We start from the raw sequence: 19542 nt of genomic DNA on the forward strand, positions 1-19542 counted from the left end.
GACAGCTGCTCTGCCTATGGCTGCTCCTGCTTGACAGAAGACAAGGCCTGCTACATCCATCTTCTGGTAGCTACTGAGGCTCTGTCTGTCGGCTGCCATAGAGCTTCAGAGGATGCAATATTTGAAAGGCATCAATCAGTGACGGAACTCAAGGGAGACATTTTGGATAAAAAGTGTATTAAGAGTTATTAGCACTATGGACTTACAGACAGACAGACAGCATGGCAGGGACCCTGATGAGACTTCAGGCTTCCAAAGCAGGTTCTAGGTTCCTTCTTATAGACCCCAGAGGAAGAGGGCCAGGCTGCATGTAGTCAAGGTGTCGTCTCTGATCCCTGGGCCATAGGAGGAGGGGAGGGAATTTCAGGGAAGGAATATGGGGGAAGCGAGGCACGTTTAGTTGGAGTGTACCCATTGTGCGGGTGGGTAACAGCCACCACAGGTAGTCTTCTGATATCAGACAACTTGAGGTTTGTAAACTTCTGGGAAGTGAAAATAGCTTGAATTTGAACCCCAGAGCCCACAGTTAAAAAGACAGACATGGAACCAACCACCAGGGAGCCCACATGAGACCAACCTAAGCCCTCTACATACATGTGACAGTTGTGTAGCTTGGTCTATTTGTGGGACTCCTAACAATGGAAGCAGGGGCTAGCTCTTGGGACCCTACTCCTCATAGTGGGTCACCTTGCCCAGCCTAAATACAAGGGGGGGAGGTTGCTTAGTCATACCAAAACTTGATATGTCATGCTTTGTTGCTATCCATGGGAGGTCTGCCCCTTTCTGAACAGAAACAGAGGAGGATTAGATTGGGGTGGGGAGTCTGAGGGAGACTGGGGGGAGGGAATGGAAGGAGAGGAGAGAAGGGAAACTGGGGTAGGGATGAAACATGCGTTAATTAACTAAATTTTTTAAATGTAAAAAAAAAATAGCCGGGCGGTGGTGGCGCACGCCTTTAATCCCAGCACTTGGGAGGCAGAGCCAGGCGGATCTCTGTGAGTTCGAGGCCAGCCTGGACTACCAAGTGAGTTCCAGGAAAGGTGCAAAGCTACACAGAGAAACCCTGTCTCGAAAAACCAAAATAATAATAATAATAATAATAATAATAATAATAAGACAGACGTGATGGCAAAGGCTTGTAATCCCAGTACTGGGGAAGTGGACTCAGGCGGGTCCCTGGAGCTCCCGGGCAAGCCAGCCTAGCCTACTTGGTAAGCTCCAGGCCACTGAAAGACTGTCTGACACAAACAAAACAAAACTGGACTGCTCCTAAGACACCATACCCAAAGATGCCCTCTGGCCTTCACATCCATACTCGCACACATGGGTTACACCCACACTTATGTGTGTCCCCTCACTCACACACACCAAGAGTATGCCACATGCTGTTTTCTATAGACATCTACCCTAATCACCTTCTCAGATCAAATTCGTGTGTCATGTCCACTGAGATGCTCCACTGACTGCCGTGTGGACACCCACATGGCCTGTCTATGCTGGCTGCTGTTCCTCAAACGGTAACTCTCCATAGCAGGTAGAACCTCATGTGGCCATCATCATGTGTGTGTGTGTTTGTGTGTGTGTGTGTGTGTGTGTGTGTGTGTGTGTGTGTGTGTGTGTGCAAGAAACAGCCAACCCTACAGAGGCATCCTGAGCTCTGCTCTGACGCCCAGAAGGGATTAATTAAGTAAGACTCACTGAAAGAATCAGTGGAAAAATCAGTCCAGGAAAAAGTACTGATGCCTGTGTGCAAAGAAAAGAAGGTTGTGCCGTGATTGACAGTGTGAATGAGAGTTCTGGATCATTCCTGATCAAAAGCAGGGCTCTGCAGCCAGCTGCCCCAGCACCGCTCGGTAGACAACTTGACTTTACCTGAGGCTCAGTTACCACATCTGGCAAATGAGATGCTGATGTCAGCCTTCCTCAGAGTTGGTGGTTGATAAATAAGTTAACAGGAGAAAGCAGATAAGAGTAAGACCAGCATTTACCATGTGTGCTGAGAGCTCAAAGACTGGAGTGCAGGAGAGATTTTCCTTTCATCTTGAAATTTATTAGTTGACACTTTACTAGACAACAAAAAGAAAATCGCAAAGACAACAGCACTTCTCCCTGAAAAGGTGGTGCACTATGTGTCTTGATGGGTGCTCTTGAAGTTAACTAAAAATGCTCAAATAGACACCACAAAATATCACCTCCTATGCCTTCATTTCTCTGGAAAAAAAAATAAAGAATGCTTAGGTAGAGAGCTGAGGGAACATACTCCATGACTTGGATTAGAGCAAGAATGTGGATTTGTTATCCTGAGTGTTTGACCTTGATCATGACCTTGTATTAAAGTGTTAGGACAAAAGGCAAAGCCTAGACCTTGACTGGGAAGGGATAAGATCCAGTCTCTCAAAGGCAGGAGCTCGATGACTCTACCTATAGCAGATAAAAGTTGGAAAGCCATTGACTTACCTGTCCAATGACTGCAGAGATGTCCCATCTCTAATCTTAGTGCTCAAGTCAATCACCTCTCCTGAGAGTCTGTAGTGGAAAGAGGGTTCTCATGTAAGAGAACAAGCCAAGGATGGTAAGTAAGCAAAATCAAAAATGTAAGGCAAATCAAAATTGTAAAAAGGAAACAGCAATAGCTAAAATGTAGAAGCTCAGTAGACAAGTCAATTACTACATCCAGAAGACAGTCTGTGAACTGGAAGGTTAATCCCAAAATTATCCAAATGCAGAACAGACAACAAAAAGTGCAGCACAAGACATCTCTTGTGGCTGGAGAAATGGCTCAGCAGTTAGTAGTACTGGCTGCTCTTTCAAAGGACCAGGGTTTGGTTCCGAACATCTATGTGGAGGCTACAACCATCTATAACTCCAGTTTCAGGGGATCCTATGCACTCTTCTGGCCTCCACAGGCACTGAATGCACATGGTGCACAAACATTCAAGCTGGCAAATGCTCATACATACAAAATAATTGTTTTAAAATGTTTCTTAAATTCAAGAGATAAAACTGAGGGTATAAAACTAAATTGTCTTAGTAGAGAAGGCATCTCCATATTCTTTTTTGAATACTTTTCAAATTTAAATATTGCATAACTAATTTTCAAATTCCAGCACTCTATGCTGATACAGAGCATAAATTACTGAAACACAGAGATCCATTGAAAAATTCTTCTCGATAGTCAAAATAGTTCTGAGAATTTAAAACTAAATTATGCATACCCCACAGGCTTTGTAGGGAGACATTTGAATACATTTTGCCATGTTTGCATTCAAAAATCATAATTTGTGGCACTGGAGAGATGACTCAGTGATTAAGAGCCTTACTAGTACTCATGCAGAGGACCTAGGTTCAGCTCCCAATTAGAGGCTGCTCTCATTACCACTAACTCTGCTTCCAGGGGTACGTGCTGCCCTCTTCTGGCCTCTCCAAGCACCCAGTGCACGTGGTACACATACACATACTCAGAGATACACATATAAAATAAAAATAAGTCTTCAGAAAAAATACATAATTTACCCAAACATTCACAATTCAGTATTTTAATTAAGGATCTTCAGCTAATTTTAAAGAACATGCACCCACAATTAATTTCATGACTTGAATTAATCCACAGAAGGTTGTCCAAGGCTCAAATACATTTGAAGTGTTAACTGAGTCAGAAGTTTGTATTCATCAAATAAAACATATTACAAAAATAAATTAGTTCAGTTACCCTCAACACCAACACATTCTTTGTAAATTTCAACGCTATAGCCTCTATTTCAATTGGCAAAACATCAGCTTGTTTTGACACAGTTGCAAATTATATGTACCATCTAGTGACATCAAAGTTTATTTATGTTCCAGGATTTCTTAATTTAGTAAAAACAATATTTTTAACACAGTGCATTCATCAACAGAAAAACAAATCACGTTGTCCTCACTTCTTAAGTCTGAATCTATGGCGTGCACAGCATCAGCCAGCTGTTTCACCTTCCAAAAACTTTGAATCCAAGAATTAATCAGATTAAAAGAGAATTGAAGCATCATTAAAATGAGCTGGTTTTCTATCTGAAAAATCTGATGACTCCAATATAAAATTAGAATCCTTTAGCTAGTTGGCAAGTTCTTCTGCTATCTGAGCCAATGGATTAATAGCTCTGACTTGACCTTTTGTACATGCAACAAGAGAAGTGAAATTGAAAATGACTGAAATTAATTACTTCTTCTAAATGAAAACTTGTGCTTCTCAGGTAGGCCGGCAAACACTCCCTGTCCTGCATAAGAACACTATCTCAGTGTCTTTGGGAACAAACACCCTCAACAAGCCAACAAGGCCCCACTGTGTAGCCATCCTCCCCTATGATTCTCCTGCTTCAACTTTCTGAGTGCTGGATTCACAGGCTTGGGCTGCCATGCCTATCTGCATGGCTGAGAAGATGGCTCAGTCAGAGAAGTGCTGGTTGTACGAGCATAAGGACCCAAGTTCAATCCCCAGGACCCACAGAAAAGGCCAGATGTGCTGGCTCAAGTTTGTAGTCCCTGAAAGGAGGAGGTGGAGATGAGTGGATGCCAGATACTCACTGGCCAGATCCCAGGCAGAATCCACGAGCCACAAGTGATCTTGTCCCCCAAAAGAAGGTGGGGAACCTCTGCAGAAGGGCATCTGAGGTTGGCTTCTGGCCTCCGCTGCACTCCTTTCACCCTCCCCATCTATCAGCTTTTTGGTGTCAATCTACTTCTTTAGCAGATTCACACACCTTGGCTTTTCTTTTGGGGGGAGTTGAACCCAGGACCTCCAGAAGAGCAGTCAGTGCTCTTAGCCACTGAGCCATCTCTCCAGTCACTCACACCATGGCTTGTACACTTCCTATAGCAGCATTTTGGCTCCTTGGAAGCAAAAGTTCTCACTGTTTTGGGTCTCTTACACATTCATCAGAAACTTTGACAAAAAGCAGAAATTCAGTATTTGCTTTTCATTAAACATGAGCTTTTGTTTACTTAAAACATTGTTTAAAAAAACCACTTTGTTTTAACAAAAAAGTACTACAAGTCAATTGATTGTTAATAACTAAATAATAAAACACAAAACTGTGAAAGGGTACCCAAATTAATAATACACTCCATAGCAGGGTGACTTCTCATCCGGCATGCTCACCATACTGGTAATTTCCCAGGCTTCTCACTGACCCTGCTCCACTGGGGCCTGGGGACCCAGGGCAGTTCAATACTCTGATAGTGATGGGAACCCCAAAGCACAGTGCTAACAGTTGAGGGGTGCCCTAGATGTGATCTTTCCTCCATTACCATGTTTTCACAAAATCAAGAAGTTCTCTTCCCCAAATAGCAATTAAAATACCAAGGAAATAGAATCCGGAGTTCTGCCTTTGCTTTTCCTGCCTGTGGAGCTGAAGTGGCCCTTGGGGTTCTCTGCACACGGAGCCTCTTAGACCTGCCTCAGCCCACCTACTCCTACTCATCTCCAGTTCCGAGTCCCAAAGTGGAAGTGCCACCAAGAAGCAGAGTATGTCCAGGTGCTGTCCCCCTGTGGGCTGGAGGGATGTGACCCAGGCAGCAGTTTCTGTGTGAAACATACCAGCACCCCCAGGGGCTGATCCCTGACTCAAGTATGAGTCCCCAAGGGAAAAAAGCAGTCATCAGAGATGCAATGGGCCAGCAGGTTGTTTGACGAGAGGCCATTTCTGACTCTCCTCCGTTGCTCTTTTTTCAGTGTGTGTCTCGGTGTACATTGGTGTTGGCTTCATAGAGGCAAACTCTTTCAAGTGCATCACATACTTGGATCTTATCCACCCTTTCCCTCTGCCACCCCCTAGTCTCCTCCCTTCCCTCATGTCCCTTCTGCTTGCCTGGTGTGTGTGTGTGTGTGTGTGTGTGTGTGTGTGTGTGTGTGTGTGTGTGTGTGGTGGTTTTGTGTGCCTATGAGAGTATTAGGGGCTGGGAACACGGCTCAGTAGGTAAAGTGCTTGCTGTATAAACATGAGAACCTGAGTTCAGATCCCCCAACAGCCACATACAAAATCCTGGCAAGGATGCACATGTCTATAACCCCAGTGCTAAGGTAGGGGTGGTGGAGACAGGCAGGTAGGTGCCCAGGACTCACATGCCAGGTGGTCTATGCAAAACGGTGAGCTCTACTCAGAGAGACTTAGTCTCAAATACTAGGGTGGGAGAAAATAGAGAATGGTACCAGAAGTGGGGCTTAGGACTCCATATTGCATGCACACATAGGCAGCATATGAACTGCACACACACACACATACACACACACACCACAGGTACACACACAAAAACTCTAGGATCCGCAAGTGGAAGAAAACATGTAACCTTTCTCTTTCAGCATCTAACTTACTTCACTAAAAATGATGATCTCTGGTAGTATCCCTTTTCCATTAAATGACATAATTTCATGTCTTCTTTACTAATGGAAAGACTTCCATTGGGTATATCTAGCACGTTTTATTTCTCCATTCGTCTAGTGGCAGATACAGGCTGATTCCAGAACTTGGCTACTGTGAACAGTTTGGCCACAGACATGGGTGTGCTGGTCTCTGGGACATGTTGACTTAAGTAGGCGTGTCCAACTTGCAGTTGTGGGGGCCACTTGCACCCCAGCCCAGCCATGAATGTTGCCCAGTACACTTGTAGATAACAACATTATGTAGCAATGTCAAAAGGCTGGACACCCCTGGCCTAGCATCTTTTGGGGATGTACCAAGAAGTGGTTTAGCTGGGTTTCAGGTTGTTCAGTTTGTAAGTTTTTGACAAAGCTCCTCAGTGGTTTCCACAGTGACCGGACAATGTATTCATGCATTCCCACAGCAGTGAATATGGTCTCATCTTTCCATTTCTTTTTACACACAGAGAAAAGTCTAAAAACAAAGCCATGGCCAGTCTTTCCATTTCACCTAAATCACTCAGTCTCAGCTTCAAGCCAACCCTGAGGCATGGCGTTTATTTTTATCCATTTTCAATTAATTTTTAGTGCACAAGATAATGTATCATTTTGATGTTTTCATACACATGTAAGGTGTGAGTTTTGTTCTTTTGTATGTTTGTGTGTGTGTGTGGTGTACGAGTGTACACATGCTTATGCTGGTATGCCTGCAGGGGTGTGTATATATGTGGGGCCAGAGATCAATGCTGAGTGTCTCCCTCAACCATTCTCCACTTTATTTTTTCAGACAGAGTCTCTCTGAGCTGAGATCTTCCTGGTTTGGCTAGTTAGGCTGGCTAGGCAATGATCTCTAGGAATCTGCCTATCTTCACCTCCCCAGCAGATGCGCACAGCACACCACTGCCATATCCAGCTTTTTATGTTGGTGCTGGGGACCCAGGCTTGCAGAGGTCCTCATGCTTGCAGAGCGAAAGTGCTCAGTGAAGCCATCACCCCAGCCCCCCATTAGTCCTATTTTTATTAATTTTAAGTTATTATGCAGGATAATGAGCTTCATTGTGACATGAGTTATACAAGATAATGGGTTTCATGCACATAGAAGACGTAGGTTTCTGACGTGCATTGCAGAAGCTGCTGTCACCATTTGGTTTAGTTTTGGACTTCACTGCGTTTTCTCAATCAATCACATCCGATTTTAGACTCAAGGACCTTGATGACCTGAGGGGCCACCTTTTACACTTTCCCAAGCAGAACATTTGATCTAGCCCAGCTTTGTATCTCACATTCCAAAATCGTTTTTGAGGAGTTCTTGAGGAAAGGACACCCAGAGCTCAGGCATCCAGCCCTTTACACTCTGCCCCTTTCAGATTAGTCTGTGTTCTCCGAGAGGAGCTGCTGATTTACAGCTGCCGAAAAGACATGCATGGGGAAAGCCAATGGGTGACCAGGCAAGCTTGTATTGATTAGCTAAGGCTCCCAGAAGATTAAGAGATGGGTGTGCACAGTCTCCGGGGGATGGGGACGGCCTACTGATAGGAACAGGAGCCTAAGTTATCTTCCCATAAGATGGAAGGTGAGGATGCTACAAGGAAGCATGGTTAACAGGAATGTGAGGGGCACTCATTTGAAGGGCATACAATATTTTTCGTTTGAGAGAGAGACGGCCTGAGCACCCATGTTTAAAGGATGGGAGGACTTTCTACAGATGCTAGAGGCTTAGGAAATGGGCTCTAGAACAGGGCCTGAGCCTGTGGAGTCTCGAGTCACCTCCTCTCCTTGCTCCCCTACAATAGATACTGTGGTACCCAGTGGCCTAGGGACTCTGTTCTGAATCTTTCTTGCACCACATGGACCACACATAAGGCATATATCTCTAGCAACAGCAGGCTGCATCCTGTCCTTCATTTCACCTCAAACTGTCACAGATTCTCAATCCCATCACCTCACATCCATTCCTTTTGTCCTTATTGGTGGTGCCTCTCCTATCTGCTGACAGCTTTTGAAGTGAGTCATTGATGGACCACTGGAATAAGAAACATGTGCCTTATAGAACGGGCACAGGATAAGTAGAAATTTTTCTTTTTTGCAAGAGGCTCTAGAAATATTTTCACAGTGTGTGATCTGTACTGCCTCTTTAGGCCATTAAAAGGCCTCTTTGGCTACAGCTTCAAGAGTCTGCATTTATCTAAAGAACTGAATTTCTGGTCACGCAAACTTTCTAATTTAGATGTGTGGAGTTCAGTAATAAAAGTGATAACCTGGCTCGAACTCTCAGCTGATGAAATATTAGTGACCTCTAGTGAAAAGGGATGTGTCCTATGCAATGGAAGAAAGGAGGAAGGAGAAAAGATGGGACTCCCTTTCTCAGGAAACGTCCTGGAAGATGCCCCAGCAGAAGACGAATCTTGTGTGGCTTCCAGAGTACTGTCCGTGCACATGTTAGTAAGTGAAAAAATACTTTTAAAAAATTACTGAAGGGCTGAAAGTCAAAGGATAGGAATGTCTAAGGACTAGGGACCAGTGAGGTCACTCCTACAGGATGATCTTGTCTATCCATATAATAGAAAATACTTTGAACAATGATTATTCTCATGTGACAGTCCTGCAACTGTTCTGACTGGGAATAATAGAGCTATAACATACATGCCTGTGTTGGATATGATTTTATTCAGCAACTATTTATGAGGTGCCTTTTATATGCCAAGAAATTTGCATACTTATTTATCTGGTTAATTTTTCACTGAATGTTTACTAGATCCCAAGCATTAAGGGAGCCCTTCTGTGGAACATAAAGAGGGCAGATGGATAGGCAAATAGGAAAATAAGTGAGGTGTGGCCAGCACGAGATCAGTGACCTCTGCAGCATCGAAGATGGTCACTGAATCCTCCCATGACAGCAAGGATGATGGGTCCAGGCTGTGGACAGAAGCAGGAGCCAGACAGGAAGAGATTGAGATCAAGTGTCCTCAACTGAGACCTCTGTGTTTAGATGGGAAACCAGATTCTGAGTAGTACCTGGCAGACGATGATCACCTTCCTCCCTGATGACAGATTGAACATGTACTGACTTCACTCTGGGCTGTAGCTAGAGAGATTTTTCTCCAGGTCCCGCCAAGCCCTGGCAGTCCGACAGCCCACTTATAAAATTAAACACACAGACACTTATATTATTCAAACTGTTTGGACTAATGGCTCAGGCTTCTTGTTAACTCTTCTTATATCTTAAATTAACCCATTTCTATTAATCTATACTTTGCCACGTGGCTCGTGGCTTACCGGTACCTTACATCTTCCTTGTCATGGCGGCAGCTAGCAGTGTCTCCCTGCCTCAGCCTTCCACTTCCCAAAATTCTCTTCTCTGCTTGTCCCGCCTATACTTCCTGCCTGGCTACTGGCCAATCAACATTTTATTTATACAGAGCAATATCCACAGCACTGGGCATGCCCTGTTGGAGGTGGAAAATGTTTCTGAAGATGATGCCATCTTTACCTGCTGTTCTAACTCCTCTTAGTCATCACTTTCCACAACCTACCAGCCCACAATCTGTTTCTGTAAATAAAGTTTTACTGGCACACAGACATATCCAATAGTTTCCTTCCTGTCTATGGCTGTTTTGACACACAAAGACAGGGTTGAGTAGTTATGAGAGAAACTGACAGACCCTGAAGCCTGCCTTTGCTCTTTGACCTTTACAGAAGTTTGCTGACTCTTGATCTACAGGCATATTCTGAGCCATCACTATCCCTAGGCATATGGCATTCTTTAGAGGATGTTTAGACCATGCTGGGAAAGAGTAAGGAACTGATACTGGGTTGGGAGGAAAGACTGTAGATGAAGGGTTTGGAAGGCACTCTGCCCACTGATGTGAGGACAGACTAAGAAGAAGTCAAGAGGACAGAGCTTCTGGGGAGAGGATGGATTCTTTTTCATAATAAGATCACTTCTAACTGTCCATGACAAAGATGTGCAGTAGCACACTCCCCCAGATTGAGAAGATGTTTCTGTGGGACTTCTTTCTAGAAAGTGCTGTCACCAAAGGGAACTGCACCTCCCGTTTCAGCTAGGAGGTCACACACAGCTTCAACAAGAGCTGACAGACAGGCTTCTGTGAGGCAGAGGCAATCTGAAGTGGAGGACATAATCCACACGCCACGCAGCCTCTGGACCGCTGACTCTGGCAGTCTGGTGATTAATGTGTAAATCAGGAAGACATTTAGTTGGCTGCCTTGGAGTCCCGTGAGCATGGAACAGTCAATAAATATTTATTAAGTGTATTTTCCTAGGGCTTGAAGCACTTGCATGGTGGTATCTTAAAATCAAATAAGAAAGAGTTGTTGAGGGTGGATCCAGATAAAGGCACTGTATGTTAATGGAACGCAAGCTGGGGATGCAAAATAGGGAGGAAAATGTCCATCGTCTGTGTTGGGGTTATCCAACTGAGGCTAGCCGCTGAGTAAATAAGAAAGAAGTGTGTTATACAACACAAGCCACCGGAGAGGGGAGGAAAGGACAGAGAGATGGAGAGAGACAGAGAGAAGGAAGAAAAAAAGGAGGAACCAAGAAAAATTTATAACTATTTTATACAAATAAAAAAATGTATTTTTTAAAGCTGATCTTTGATGCTAACTTGGGGTTGCTACATGTAATCTATTCATTTGTCACGAAAATGGCTCCTAGTCTAAAAGAATGGCACAGAGTTCACTGAAATGGGCTTCCAAACAGCAATTTTTTGCAGTAATGATAAAATATGGCTTTCTGTCACCCGTTTGGAGACATGTCGCCAGTAGTCTGGTGCAATGCCCCTAAAGCGTAGTCGCATTCGATTCCAAGTGGTGTATCGCCAGTTTGGGGATGGGCATTGGGATTCATTTATTTAAGCTTGAACATTTATCCTGAGTTAGAAGCAAATTAAAACCTTGCATTTGAGATCCTATTAAAAGAGGGTGCTGTAATTACTGCAGGCTCCCCTGTGGGTCTCTCTCTAGTTCAGAGCCTGGGAGTGCACAGCTGCAGTGAGGGAGGAAGTCTGCATGGGGCTGAGTGAGATATGACATCTTCATAGCTTCCAGAACAGCTTTGGAATCGGGGAGGGGAAATCTTGATGAAAGATGCAAGAATTCCTGGGGCATTGGGTAGGGGTGCATGTGTGTTTGTGTGTGTGCACTTGCATGTAGAGGCCAGAGGTCAACCATGATGTCATTCCTCAGGATCTTTCCACCTTATTTTCTGAGGCAGGATATCTCACTGTGTGGTGCAGCCTCAAAGACTCTCCTGTCCCCACATCATAGCACTGGTATGACGGGTGTGTGCCACCATGGCCCCCACTTAATGTGGCTTCCAAGGATTGCACTCCCAAGTCCTCATACTTATGTGGCAAGCACTTTACCAACATCCCCAGCCCTTGCACAACATCTTACTGTTTATAGAAAGGCTGGCCTTAGGCATCTTCTGCAGCTGAGGTTTTCCTGTGTCCCACCCAGTCTGCAGCTGCTCAGACCCAAGTAAACACACAGAGGCTTATATTAATTAAAACTGCTCAGCCATTAGCTCAGGCCTACCACTGTCTAGCTCTTACACTTAAACTAAGCCATTTCTGTTAATCTGTATGTCGTCACCTTTTCCATGGCTTTACCTGTGTGCCATTACATGCTGCTCCCTGGACAGTGGGCTGGCATCTCCTGATTCAGCCCTCCTCTTCCCAGAATTCTCCTTGTCTGCTATCCCACCTATACTTCCTGCCTGGCTACTGCCAATCAGCATTTTATTAAACCAATGTACAAAAGCATTATTCCACAGCATTTCACCTTTTCTGTTTAATTAAAAAGGAAAGTTTTAACTTTAACATAGTAAAATTATATATAGCAAAACAGGTATCAAACAAGAATTACAGTTAAAATATCTAGTCTATATTTGGCAAAATTAAAGAAAATATTCTATTTATCCTATATTTGTAAGTCTAAGCTTTCATATCTAACTAATCCTTTATCATAACTAAGGAAAATTTTAACTATCTAGTCTTCAACTACATCAAAGACCTCAGAAAGATACAATATTACCTAAGTAAACAGGAAGAGCATTGAAAGCAACTTCCAAAACTCTAGAATGACAGAGACAGCTGCCTGCCTGGACAGTCATTAAAAGTTCTGCAATGTTGGGGCATCCATTTTTCAGCCTACAGGCCTAGAGTCTCTCAGTCACTTTTCTCTGTGTCCTGTAGAATGTCTGGCAGTTTCTTCTGCAAAACAAGAACCTGAAGGACCATCTTGTCTTGCAAAGTTCAATGGTCACCTTCCTATGGGTCCTGCATGTCCAGTTGATATAACATTTTGTCAAGCAGTCCAGGCAAGAACAGTTCCTTGTCCAAATGGCTATTTTTGCCAAGAAGAAGATAAACTTCATAGGGAGTGTCTTTGATGCCCATCCTCCTCTCTGAAGTAAATCAGTGCTGCCAGGAGCAGACATGTCTCATTGTTCAGGAAAGTCAAGTTTTTAAAACATTTTAAATGCCATATTCTGTAGGTTGATATGTTTGAAGATTACCTACCTAACTGAAATCTATCTATGTATATGTAGAAATTTTAACTAACATGACTATAAGTTCGATTATCAAAGATGATTAACTATTAATCTGTATTTCTTGATACAATACAATTTTAAATAAGTTGTATAAACATAATACCTTAAACAGGAGTAAAAATATACATACAGTATAACAAAATTAAGTTTAAATTTGTATCAATAAACTAAAATCTATAGCAACGTAAAACATTTTAAACAAGTTGCTCTTTAGAAGTAGGTTCATTAATCTACCCTTTCATCCTATGATATCTATACTATCCCTTTTTCTTCTTTAGAAAGAGATTGCATCTGTAATCAACCTGCTTTAAATAAAAATAAACATTCATAAACAATATTTTGAGAATTTGGGCATAGCTTCTCATACTACTTTCTTCTGGTTGAGGGAGCTGGCAATCTAATGGGGATCCTGAGAAAATTAAGGATTATGGTCAAGTCCTGACTGGAGGAGTCTGTGACACGGCGTTGTCTGAGCCCGTTGCCTTGAAATGGTTCTGGATGTTGGATCATCTAGGCCATGGTGTCAGCGAAGACTTTTCAGGAGGTCTTGGCTGGTCAAACCCGATATATCTTAACCTGGAACAAATCCATAGCCTCTGGCTTCCTGTGAAAACAAAAGCAGAGCCTCCTTTCCAAAGCCACGTATCCTTAGACATCAATTTTGAAGCTGAGATGCCATTAAAATATACATATTGGTTTAACTGAGTAGCCTTTACAATCAAATGTCTCTCTGCAGTTAAAAATCCCAAAGACAATATAATTCAGACTCTGTGTGTGATTTCCATCTTTATGTGGCTCATTTTTTATATTACCTTTACTGTCTCTTTAAAGACTTTATTTTTTAAACATCTATTTCTTTATATAACTGTCTATATTATTCATTTTCCTCTCTCTTCCAAGCCTATGTAGATTTTTTTTACACACATTGTAAACTGTTTAGAGATTTATTCCATCTGAATCTGTCTTGTTGTGAATCTATTGCTTTAAACTACAGTGTGGCTAGGACAGAAACCGCAGCCTTGACTGCTGACTCTGCCCACCTCAGCTTTCCAACATAGCAGAGGTAATTCACCTCCTGCTCTGGGAGCCATGCTCTCCACTGTCTCTGGGAGGCAGTGGGTCCATGCTTCTACCAAAGCAGCCTGTAGCCCAGAAACTTCTTTGTTGTTGTTCTTGTTCTTGTTCTTGTTCTTGTTGTCTGTACCAGCAAAAGCTAAATCCACCATGCAGCATAATGAGTGGCTTGGAGATACCTCTGTGTACCATGGCAGGAACCCACCATGCTGCAGGTCAAGCCCACAAACCAGGAACCCGCCATAGAGTAGCTCAAGCCCACAGGCTGCAGCTGGCCTGAGAGAAACAACTAGGAAGCTGTTTTTAGCTCCGTTTTAGAATCTTTTTTTTTTTTTAAAAGCTTTCTCAGGTTTTAGGTGGAAACACTTGCCCCACGTTCTGGCGCCATTTGTATAAAAGCATTTTTCCACAGCAATCTTCCCAACATTCAGGCTCCTCACACAGAGTATTGTCAGTGTCCTTGTTTTTAGAACCCAGAAAAGGAAAACCCAGACCCCAGCACTGAACATGGAGAAAGCCAAAGTTTTAAACCTCTGTCCAAATCCAACTACCAACCTTCCAGAAAGTCAGACCAAATCCCAACCTAGAAGAGGGAGAAGACTCCAAGCACTTCACAGTATCCTCAGAGAAGGATGCTCTGCAGGCTTACCTGCCATTCAGAGGCTTGACTGCCTCTGCAACATCCCTTATGGGGTGGAGGTATTGATCCAGTTTCCACTTGAGGTCATTTATCTGCTGTTGTGATTTGTAGTTTTTTTTATGGATGTGCCTGCTCCTCTGGAGAGAAATGCTCATAGCCTTCCGGAGGGAGGGCTGCTCTCTGCATACAGCAGGTGCCTGGTGGGAACTGTTGAGGCTCATACTGACTGAAATTGCTCTCCTAGTACCCTGGCTCCAGTCCTTGCCCAGAGTTCCTAGGAGACCAAACAATGCACTAAAACAATTACACACGGCTGTGTGGAGCCAGCAGACAGCTGTGCAGATGTTCCTGCACTGCTCAAGTCTGCATCGGGCCTTCCGTCCCACAGAAACAAGAAATACCTGCCTGTCAGATAATGTTTAGACCCTGAAGGCTGTGTAAAATGCCATTCCCACTCTGAGGGGAAAGTGCATATTTTAAAGAAGTAAACACATAACATTTTTAAGAAAAATACACATGGAAGATCCCTTTATAAGGGATAGGCAGGGTTGTTGTGTGATATGAAATGCAGATTGTCATGACTACTGACCCTCAGATCTCTGTGGCATCTCAATGACTGTGCACACAGCTTCAAACATGGGGACAGTCTCATTGGGATGACATCTTTTAATCTAGACCATAGGTATGAGGAGACCCAAGAATGGCTGACCCTATAAGCCAGTGGTTCTCAACCTTCCTAATGCTACGACCCTTTAATACAGTTCCTCAGGTTGTGGTGACCCCCAACCATAACATTATTTCATTACTTCATAACTGCAATTTTGCTACTGTTATAAATAGTATATAAACATCTATGTTTTCCAGTGGTCTTAGGTGACCCCTGAGAAAGGGTTATTCTACCCACAAAGGGGACAAGACCCACTGAAAAAAACTGTCAATCATTGTACCCCTTACATCCCACAAAGAGGCTTCTTCCAGTCCAACCGTACAGACTCTAGTGTCTGCTTCATGAGGGATGTGTTCTTAGCCCTACTCTGACTCTTAGATGCTCAAAGGCATGGTGACAATTCTTCCAGGAACTGCATGCTTTTCAGACTGGGTCACTGTTGTCTTGAACATAAAAATTCATGTCTCCTCAGACTGTATGAACTTCGAGCTTTCCGGCTGTTTCAGTTCAGTGTGTGTGTGTGTGTGTGTGTGTGTGTGTGTGTGTGTGTGTGTGTATACACATTCCACAGTGTGGCCCACATGTGGAGGAGGTCAGAGAACACTTTTCAGGAGTGGGCTCTCTCGCTCTCTCAGCTAAGGCAGGGTCACTCTTGCTGGTTTTGCCACACTGAGTATGCCAAACCAGGTAGTCCTTAAGATCCTGAGCGATTCTTCAGTCTCTGCCTCCCGTCTCATGGGAGGAATGTTGGGATTACAGACGGAAACCATCACATTTGGCTTTTTGTGGGTTCTGAGGTTTGAACTCAGATCATCAAGCTTAAGCAGTGTGCACTTTTACCCACTGAACCATCCTGTCTGCCCTGTTGTTCTGGGTAGTTGTTTTGTTTTGTGTCCACGTCTCATGTAGCCCACAATGGCCTTAACTTGATATGTAGTTTAGAATGGCCTTGAACTTATTTATTTATTTATTTATTTATTTATTTATTTATTTATTTATTTATTTTGTTTTTTTTCGAGACAGGGTTTCTCTGTGTAGTTTTGGTGCCTGTCCTGGATCTCGCTCTGTAGACCAGGCTGGCCTTGAACTCACAGAGATCCGCCTGGCTCTGCCTCCCAAGTGCTAGGATTAAAGGCGTGTACCACCACCCCCCGGCCAACCTTGAACTTATGATATACTACCTCAACTTCCTGTGTGCTCATATTACAAGCATGCACCACCGTGCCCAGTTTTTTGTGGTTCTGTGAATCCAACCCAGGGCCTCGTGTGTGCTAAGCTACGTGATGGCACATGGCATGTCTCCATCCCAGGAGTTCTCAAAAGAGAGCTACCAGAGTTATGAACTCTTTCCCCTCCCCACATCCCTTTCTTCCCCGCTCCCCCCGGTGCAGTCCCTCTGAGGTTTGTGTTTTACACTATGTCTAGGGTTTCCTCACAAACTGTACTCCAATCGCCCAGGTGGTAGCCGATGCCATTTCACCAGCTGAGATCTTAGTCCACCCCAGCTCATTACTAAGCTTTTATAATGCTACATAAGGACTCTTAACACTGCTGTAATCATACTCTGTTTAAGGAGGACACCGTCTGGAAATGTTAGCAGGCTTTTTTCATTACTCATCAAGCATTTACATGTTTCTACTTGCTAAGATGGCTGTAGGGTCACGAGACCATGTCACCTCATGGTGCCACCATCGCAGAATTTTGCAGACTGAGCCTGTATTCCTATCAGGATTGTCCCTGAATCCCAACAGCACAAAGGAGAAGGTTGGGGATGTAGCTCAGTGGTAGAGCATCTACCTGGCGAGAATGAGATCCTGGGTTCAGCCTCTGGCACCAGGAGAGAAATGGGAACAAAATTCTTTTTTTCTACTTATTTTTATTTAATTAAGTGTATGCATGTGTATATGTATGAGTGTAGGTACACATGGATGCAATTGCCCAGAGAGACCAGAAGAGGGCATCAGATTCCCTGAAGTGATGGACGGTTTTGAGGCACCCAGTGTGGTTCAGGGAACCAAACTCGGGTCACCTGGAAGGTCAGTAAGCACTCTTACCCACTGTGCCATCTTTATAGCCTCAAGGACAAAAATCCCTGATGTTGAAAGTAACCACAGCATGTCATTTTTTTCATTTTGTAAGACCCTAACATGTATTTGGTCATTGGGTATGTACTCCAAGCATGTCAATAATGACAGTATCTCTTGGAATGTTTCTGATGGGTTACCAATTTTTTGAAATCTGACTTTCCTTAGGGGCTTTTGGTATTGTATGTCATAAGTCAGAGTTCAAGGATAGACTATAAAAAAATAATTCAGAAAATACTTTAATCATTGGGAAGGGCTGCTGGAGAGATATCTCAATCAGTGAGTACTTCCTGTGCAAGTATGAGGACCTGATTTTTAAAGGGTTTACTGTGTGTGTGTGTGTGTGTGTGTGTGCGCGCGCGCGCGCGCGCGCGCGCGCGTGTAAACACACATATTGCATGGGTGTCCTTCTCTATCACTCTCCACCTATTTCACTGAGGCAGTGTCTCTCTCTGAACCCAGAGCTCATATCTTGGCCAAGGTGGAAGCCAGCAAGCTCCAACAATCTTCCTGCCTCTGATCTCCTTGGGTCTAGGGTAACAAGTGTGGTACACACTGTAATCCCAGCATTAGGAAGGCAAGGTCAGGAAGATCCCAGAGCTTGATGGCCAGCTGGTGAGCCCCACAGTCCAGTGAGAGACTGTCTCAAAAGACAGCATAAATAGCTTCTGATGAAGACACCGGGGGTTAACAGGTTAACTTCCGGCCTCAACACATACACAAACACAAGTAACTGGAAAACAATGGGCTTCTGGGAATCCTTATGAGCAGGAAAAACACATGATGACAGAACGTGTGCTGTGGATATCGCTATATGTAAATAAACTCTGATTGGCCAATAGCCAGACAGGAAGTATAGGCGGGACTAACAGAGAAGAGAATTGAGGGAACAGGAAGGGAAGGGGGAGACTGCCTGGAGCTGCCGCCAGGACAAGGAAGATGTAAAGTACCGGTAAGCCATAAGCCACGTGGCAAAGTAAAGTTTAATAGAAATGGGCTAAATATAAGAGTATGAGCTAGACAATGACAGGCCTGAGCTAATGGCCAAGCAGTTTAAATAATGTAAGAGTCTGTGTGTTTATTTTATAAGTGGGCTCTGGGACTGGCGGGACTTGGTGGTGGGAGCTGGAGAGAAATTCTCCAGCAACAAACGTGGTCCTTTCTTCTCTACTGCAGATACATGGCCATCATCCACCCCCTGCAGCCCCGGCTGTCGGCCACTGCTACCAAAGTGGTCATCTTTGTCATCTGGGTCCTGGCTCTCCTGCTGGCCTTTCCACAGGGCTACTACTCTACCACGGAGACGATGCCCAGCAGAGTCGTGTGCATGATCGAGTGGCCGGAGCATCCCTACAGGACTTACGAGAAAGCGTGAGTAGAGATTTGTCAGTCTCACGTACCTGCCTGGAAGCCGTGCTGTGCTAGGCAGAACCTTCCTTGCCCTGACGCCTTCCTTCTTCTGTATTCTTTTATCAATGAAGATTTCACATGTGACTGACTATCTGCCTTCCTCACACCCACGGCTCTGATAGCGTTGATACACCCTCAGGGGATGGTAATCCCCCAATGCTGTGAAAGTCATATTAAGAACGTTAAGACCTAGTTCCCAGTACAGGTTCCTGGAACAACAGTGCCCCACCACCTTCTCTCTTGGACGTTTTATCTAAGATGCTTCCCTGCCAGGATCTGTGTTTCTGTGATGTCACACTGTACCAGGCACAGCACACTGGAAGGTGGGGATGTCTCTACTCCAGCCACTCTCAGCAGTGGCCTGCTCCCCTCCCCTCTGACACAATCCCTTTACAGTGTGTGTTTCACACTGTGATTTCTTCATGAAGTTCAGCGGTCATTGCTCGGGTGGTAGCCAGTACCATAGCAAGTACGTGATAGGCCACACCTCTTTCCTGTGTACCACAGCCCCACATCCTGTGCCCTCTATTCCTTCTCCAAACAAGGCCACTGTCATTGAATCTTTTATCTCATAAGCTGCGTCTAGGGAAGCATCAATCCAAATCCTCTCAGGAGTTTACAATGTGAGAAATGAGACATCTCCGTTCAGATGAAACCATGGAAGGCTTTTTAGTGTCTGGGGTTACAGAGCACATGCAA

The 19542-nt window shown here is 44.2% G+C and overlaps 1 protein-coding gene across 1 annotated transcript in view; it reads left to right on the top strand.

Moving 5' to 3' along the window:
* Positions 1-19542, top strand: part of Tacr1 (tachykinin receptor 1) — a 167744-nt gene that overhangs the window by 77152 nt on the left and 71050 nt on the right. The window contains exon 2 of the mRNA XM_059256735.1: positions 18610-18804. Coding sequence (XP_059112718.1) covers positions 18610-18804 — 195 coding nt within the window. The remainder of the gene's footprint in view (positions 1-18609; positions 18805-19542) is intronic.

The sequence above is a fragment of the Peromyscus eremicus genome, chromosome 3 (assembly GCF_949786415.1).
Source record: "Peromyscus eremicus chromosome 3, PerEre_H2_v1, whole genome shotgun sequence".
NCBI lineage: Eukaryota > Metazoa > Chordata > Mammalia > Rodentia > Cricetidae > Peromyscus > Peromyscus eremicus.